Source organism: Myotis davidii, unplaced genomic scaffold (assembly GCF_000327345.1).
Source record: "Myotis davidii unplaced genomic scaffold, ASM32734v1 scaffold37, whole genome shotgun sequence".
Lineage (NCBI taxonomy): Eukaryota > Metazoa > Chordata > Mammalia > Chiroptera > Vespertilionidae > Myotis > Myotis davidii.
Genome location: NW_006289395.1, coordinates 1594353 through 1601597, shown reverse-complemented (window position 1 = coordinate 1601597; position 7245 = coordinate 1594353). Strand labels below are relative to the sequence as shown.

General features: G+C 55.7%; 1 protein-coding gene across 1 annotated transcript in view; it reads left to right on the top strand.

The window, feature by feature from the left end:
- PIK3R5 (phosphoinositide-3-kinase regulatory subunit 5) overlaps positions 1 to 1153 on the top strand; it is a 34385-nt gene extending 33232 nt beyond the window's left edge. Inside the window, 2 exon segments of the mRNA XM_015562536.1 lie at positions 712 to 818; positions 1072 to 1153. Coding sequence (XP_015418022.1) covers positions 712 to 818; positions 1072 to 1153 — 189 coding nt within the window.
- Positions 1154 to 7245: the final 6092 nt, after the last annotated feature.

Genomic DNA, 7245 nt, shown 5'->3' with positions numbered 1-7245 from the left:
GCGGGGGGCGGGGGGTGGGCACAGGCAGTGTGATGGAATTTCCATCTACAATGGAACCAGAAGTGTGAAATAGGAAACCCCATGCAGAGTCAGGAAAACAGAGCTCATGGACCAAGAGAGACTGGTTTCCCATAAACGCCTGGCTAGGAAACAGGTAACACTGGGATTTTCTTAGAGGGAGCTGGTAGGGGTTGCCTCGCATCAGCCTTGGGAAGTGTTGCTTATGCTGTCCAGAGGCGTGAACAAAAACCCACGCCGGTTGGGTTAATCTCACAAAACACGCTGAATTGAGCTGTTTGTCTGCAGCGCGTTTTCAAGGCTGGTCTCCATTTGCTCTCCATTTTAACGGACTCCAGCTGAGCTCTCCCTCCTTCCATTCCCTGCTCACAAATACCGCCTGCCCTCCCCAGCCCTCTGCAGGCTCCCCTGTAGCTTTACAGTTCACGCGGCCCAAATTGCAATTCCTGGCTATCACTGAATAAACTCATCTTTTTTACGGTCTTGGTCGTATCTCCATTTACCTCTTTACTGAGGCCGATAACAGGCAGGTGGCAGACTGTCCCCACCTGTGTCACTTTAGTTCTCCCTTTTGTGCAGCAGGCACCACCTGTGTCCCAGCTCGGACCACAGCCCCCCTGCCTTGACTCAGGTTGCCCTAGCAGAATACCATGTGGGGGGAGGGCTTAAAAATAAGGCATTCATTCCTCACAGTTCTGGGAGGCTGGGGTGTCCAAGATCGAGGTGCTGGCAGATCCTGTATGTGGGGAGAGCTCTCCTCCTGGTCTGCAGACGCCACCTTCTCACCGTGTCTTCACAAGGTGCGGAGAGGAAGCTCGGGCCCCCCTATTCTTACAGGGACACCGACCCCATCATGGGGGCCCTACCCTCATGATGTCATCTAAGCCTCGTTGCCCCCCAGAGGTCCTACCTCCTAGTACCGTCACCTTGGGGATTCAACCTATGAATGCTGGGAAGACGTTGTAACGTGAAATAAACGAATCCACCTGAAATGGAGGTGGAGCTGCCGTCCTGAGGAACGCCTTGAGGGTCTCCGACTCATGCTTTTTGAAGGTTAAACAGGCACAATAACCGCCGGACCTGGCCCAAGCAGCACTGTGCCCCAACCACTGCTCACAAAGACAACATCTGCTGATACGATGACTGCGAAACTGATGACTACGGGGCAGGGGGTGGGGGTGGGCAGTGTCCAGAAGGCTTCCACAGTAAACATGGAAAAGGCTTGCACAGGAGCACGCTAGGAGGGGGTGCTAGGAGGGGGTGCTATGAGGGGGATGCAGAGGGCTACTTGGCATCTTCCTAAGCAGGTACGTCCTTCCCCTCACGGCTGACCTGGGGCCACACCAGGAGCTGCCTGGTTCTATTACCGCGTGGACAGTGCCCTAGAAACAGCTTTTCTTTGACCAACACCGACCTGCTTGGCTTTGGGGTGGCTGCACTCCAAGGTGAACAAATCGTTTCCTGCTTAGAAGACGATCACTCCAAACAAAGAAGGTAAACATAAACGAGACCCTGGGCCAAAGTGCGTGGTGTTTGCCTCTGTGTTTGGGTTCGTACTGGCTTGAGGGTAGTGCCCAAGAGCCTGGCCAAAGAGTCGGGCAGAAGGGCCATGGGAAATTGGCCTGTTCAGATGCTCAAATGGGGCATGGCGCTGGGGAAGGCACTGGGGAAATTTGCAGAATGCATTACAGCGGTGCGTGTCAGATGCATGTGGTGACTGCAGGTGAGTGTATGTACCAGTGTGTTCGTTCGCGGTGGCCTCCTTGGTCCATGGACTGCAATAAAGCAGAAATGGGTTCCATCAAGACGCATTCCTCTTATAGCCCTGGAGGCACAAAATGCCAGTAAGAAGTGTCCTGTTGCTCTAGCTGTTTTGGCTCAGTAGATAGAGCGTCAGCCTGTGGACTGAAGGGTCCCAGGTTTGATTCCAGTCAAGGGCACATACCTCCATTGCAGGCTCAATCCTGGCCCTGGTCGGGGTGCATGTGCAAGGCAACTAATCGATGTGTCTCTCTCATGTGGGTGTTTCTCTCTCTCTCTGTCTCTCCCCCTCCTTTCCACTCTCTCTAAAAACCAATGGAAAAATATCTTCAGGTGAGGATTAACAAGAAAAGAAGTGTCCTGGGCTAGACATGGGCCCTGACAGGAACAGAGGGACTCTGGACCGTGTGCACCAGGTGGTAGATACGAATGCTCAGAGCGCAGCAAACAAGCCAGAACAGAAGATCCTGAACCCAGTGAGGCTGCCAAGTTACATTTTCTTAGACCCAGGGACACATCCTCATACTCAGAGTAATGGTTCCGTAGGTAACTGGACCGGCCAATTAAAGCAATTAAAACAGCTGGAGACATACCTACATAAAACAGCTTGTTTACATGTCCTCGGGAGTGTTTGCTCACACTCACCATGGGGGTGCTGAGGGTGTGTCCCCACTAGGTAGATCCCTCTGCTTTTCTGATGGATCTGGGGGTAAGGGGTGGCGGGGGGGCGGGGGGACAGGAAGCTGGTATGACTATGCCATTCTTCCCACCATGGGGAGATAATGGTATGACTATATATTTTTCTTTCTTCCCCACATCACAACTTTTTCCTACCTGAGGTAGTAATCCCAGAACTGGTCTGCAACTACAATGGTCAGAAGCAGGCATGATTTCTAGGCAAGAAATTATAACTATGCTTTTACCCTTTTATGGCAGAATCCCTGCGGCCCTGACTGTGTGGGCTGTACTTTCACTCCATCGGGCACAAATGGGGTTAGTGATGCAGGTACCCGTATGGCCTAGTGGTAGAAACCACAGGAGAAGGGGAACTAACAGCTGAGGGTAAAGGAATGGAGCTATAGGTTATGCAATGAGAGAAATCCAATCTTTTTCACAAAAGGCTCTGAGCTCTATGATGAGAGGGTGAAGCTGAGACCATTCCTTCTTTTGGAATCTGAACCTCAAACAAAGCCTGCACACCTGTGTGGCCTTGCCCCAGGGGACATGTTCATCGTATGATACGATGATGGACCGACTAATTATTGATGACTAACAGGAACTCCAGGAATGTGCCAGTACCTTTGACCTTTATTTTTCAGGTTCGTCTACCATGATTGCAATAGTCTCTAACAATCACTGGCATTGTTGGTAAAATTGTAAGATCGATGTGCAATGGCAAATACTGGGACATGCTTTTAAACTAAAAACCTACTAGATGTACCCCACACTCACTCCTCCAAACACGTGGTATATTCACGTTGCTACTATTGCTTTATCTGTTACATAAATGCTGCACCCAATATAGATGCTCAGACAGGTATGATCATGTTGCCATAGGTAACCAAGGTCAAAGGCCAGGAGAGGGGAGGGCAGACAGAGACTGACTCCAATCAATTCTGCCTACAGATTGGAACCCATAAAAATGATGGACGCAGAGGCTAAGTGGGTTTCTGTTTGGTGAGTCCACTGATGTGCTGGGAGGGCACAGCGCCCTGACCCACAGAGAGAGGGCATGCAAGCTCCGCTCCTGGGCCCTCCCAGACCTCAGCCTACGCATAGCCTTGTAATAGCGCTGGAACAAGTACAGGGCTTTCCTGAGTTCTGTGAGTCATTAAGAGTGGATGTCAAGCTTAAGGTGTCATGGGAGCCCCTAGATTTATAACCCATGCTTTGGAAATGTGGAAGGCCTGGGGCTCCCCAAATTGTGGCAGATGTCTGAAAAAAGGGCAGTCTTGTCAAGGACTGGGTCCCTGATTTGTGGGCTCTGATAGGGCCTCTGGTGGTTAGTGTCAGAGTGGCACGCTGCCACCCAGAAAGCGATGGTGGTGGGATTTTTTATGTCATTTTGCTCTGTAAGGGGGATAGAACTCCAGGGGGAAGACGCACGCATGTGCACACAATCACACCACATCAGCTCACATACCCCACCCCCATGACATCAACGTGGACCATCTACAACCGCCTGAAGAAACGTGGCCCTGGGGCTTTATCTAGAAAGGCACTTCCCTTTGCTGCATGATTAACCCTCGCTCCAGCAGAAAGCTGGGACTGGGTGGTTCCAAGCCGGCAAGGAAGACTCACCTTTCTCAGCATCTGGATTATTTTTCCTCAGGAAGTGACTGACCCAGAAAATGCACATTTTTTTGTCTCTCTTGAGGCCACCTGCACTTCCAGGAAAGAAAGCGCTGAGTGTCGGGCCAGGCAGAGTCCTGGTTCACAGGCCCTTTGTTCTCCTGCTGACCAGAGGGGAAACGGTGGTCAGGACAAGGGAAACGCTAAGCAAGAGCAGAGGACACACACACGCCAGGAGGATGTCTCTCAAGTCTGTCTTGATGGGCAACCACAACGTTTTTGGGTTTTTTTAAAATATGTGTTTATTGATTTCAGAGAGGAAGGGAGAGGGAGATAGAAACATCAATGATGAGAGAATCATTGATCAGCTGCCTCCTGTGGCCCCCTAATGGCCCCCCCATGCCCTTTACTGCCCCACCTCCTCCCCACCCCCCACTCACCCCACCCTCCACAACCCGGGCATGAGCTCTGACCAGAAATTGAACCGTGACCTCCTGGTCCATAGGTCGACGCTCAGCCACTGAGCCACGGCGGCTGGGTTTGCAACCACAATGTTCTTAATCAAAGAGGATAAATGGCTGCTAAGAAACGGCCGTTCCCTGCTCCCTCCAGCAGTGCACACGTGAGCTCCCGCTCTGAGCGCCTGTGAGCTGGCCTCGGCTGGCAGGAGACCACCCTTCCAGCCACAGGGAAGCGGTAACTAACCCTGTGATGCACATGACCAGGTTTTCACATCTGATCTCCCCGAGTAAGAACAAAATTACAAAAGCGACATTTCTTTTGTTTTTGAAGGTAAAACATTGTTAATTTTATTCTTAAACCACAAAATAGTGTTTGGTTGTCCAAACATCACCAGTTACAATCTTGCCAAGAGGTTGGGGAGGGTGCAGTTAATCGGTGGCCAGAAGTCCTGAGGAATCTCTCTAAAATTCTAACACCCAAATTAGAAGACTTGGGTAAGGGTGGTGTTGGAGCTGGCAGGGCCCCATCCTGACCCTCTAGGTGTGTCCTGGCCCCACTGGGTGGCAGCTGCTGGGCAGTGTCACCTCCCCGGGGCCCGGGGCATCTGGCGACAGCCTATCAGACGCTTCCAAGGACCTCAGCTCCTCAGCAAAATCTAGGGACAGGTGTTCGGGGAGGTGCTGGTCTGAGGGTCAAGGTCTTCCAAAGGGGTGGGTGTGGGGTGGGGGGGCTTGGGCGGCCGCTTCAGGGGCCCACGCTTGCTCCGTCCACCCTGGGACTTTCTGAGAACTATCGGTGAGTCATCCTGGCCGCCCTCCACAGAGCACCTTCTCTGCCTCCAGGGCCTGCACTGGGGGAGCAGGGCAGCTCTCAGGGCCCTGTGGGTGCTGCTCAGCTTCGCCATCTGGAGGGCCCGGCCGAGCCTGCAGGCTTCGCTCCCAGGCTCTTCCACACCCACATTGGTCACCTGAGCTGCTGGGGTGAGGCGTGGCCGGTGCCTCCTCCTCACTGCCTGACGGGCCTGAGGGAACTTGATGACACTGACTCAGGGGGTCGCTTCAGCTCTCAGATGGGCTGCTCCGCTGCCCTGTCCTCCAGGCTGGGTGGGGTCCTGGGACAGCAGGGAGCCGCTGAGCACCATCTCACGGTCTGGACGTCTTCCTGGGCCTGGAAGCGCAACAGGGGCTGCACCTGGTTCTTAGGCAGCCACGGGGCCTGGAGTTGGGGGGCAGTGGGAACAGCAGGCTCTACAGCCAGTGCCCAGGCACGTCCAGCACCCGCAGCTGGCAGTGTGTCTGAGGATGGCCAGGCGGCTGACCCTCAAGGACAGGACACTGAGTGCCTCACAGCCCCGATCTGGGGGGGGGGGGGGGGGGCAGCGCCTCCAGGCAGTTCCAGTCCACACTGATGTTGGTCAGCTTGGCCAGCTTCCCCAGGAGCGGACAGGGCCCTCAGTGGGTCTCTGTGAGGACCACTCTGATGAGTTCTCACCTCATGCCCCAGGCGGCTCTGGCCCACCCTCGGATGGACGGATGGACAGCTGTGTCAGCTGACCCGGCCGCCAAGAGCAACTGCAGCGGGGCCTGGGGCAGCAGCAGGTCGGGAGCAGCGCCAGCACCAGCCCCCAGGCAGCGTCCAGCCAGGTCTCCCACACGTCCAGGAGCACCAGGCCACGGGCTCCCGGGCTCCAGAAGCAGCTGGGTCCAGTCCAGCCACTGCCCACCCGAGGGCGTCACCCGAGGCAGCGCCTCCACATCATTGCCTCCCAGATTCAAAGGACAAGGCCGCAGGCAGGGACTTGAGCAGGTTCAGCCGGAGCTCCAGGGCCACCAGGTGGGCGAGGTTGCCCGGGTTCCCGGGGAAGCGTCTACAAGGCTAGGGCATTCAGGGCCAGGGGAGCCAGGCTGAGTGGAGCCTTCGGGGGCCTGCACAAGGGGTTCCCGCTGTGGTCCGCAGTCCCCAGGGCCTTGCAGAGCTCGATGCTCTCGGGGATCTCGGGGATGTGTGCCGGGACATGCCCAGCTCCGCCAGCTGCATGAACTTGGCCGCCTCCGCTGGATTTCGTGGTCGCTCGGGCCCAGCTTGCGCAGGTTCAGCGCCGGAAGAAGGGCTGGGCAGCTGGTTGGCGTGGAGGTGCAGCTCCTCCGGCTGCAGCTGTAGCTGTAGGTCCGGGGCAGGGCCCCCAGAGGGGGTGCCTCTTATCCACTGACTCCACATGCGGGCTGCAGCGCCACAGCGGGATACACTTGAACTTGGAGCAGTGCCTGGGTTCAGGCTTGGCCGGGAGGGGTGGGCTTAGCCCTCTGGAGCAACCCGGGCACCTGGGTGGGGAGGGTCGGGTGGGGCGAGGGTAGCCAAGGATGCAGCAGCACCCGACCAGGCCCAGACTCTGAACACTCAGAACTGTGGGACGTTAGTGGCCTGGGGAAGGGGTGGGGGGTAAAAGGGAGGGCAGAGGGCACTGACTCTCAGGAGGTGGGAACCCCAGTGGCCCCTGCATCCCTCTAGCACAGCCGTGTGCAAACTATGGCCCGAGGGCCGGATCCAGCCCGTTCAGCTGTTCTATCCGGCCCGTGGAGCCGAAAGAGCGGAGGGGTATCTTGCTCTCCCCTCCGCTCCTTCACCAGCAACAGTGTTAACATGGCAACGTCGGGAAACTCGGCCGCAGCTCCTTCTTCTGAGTCCAGTTTCAGAACCCACTGTGGACCTCGA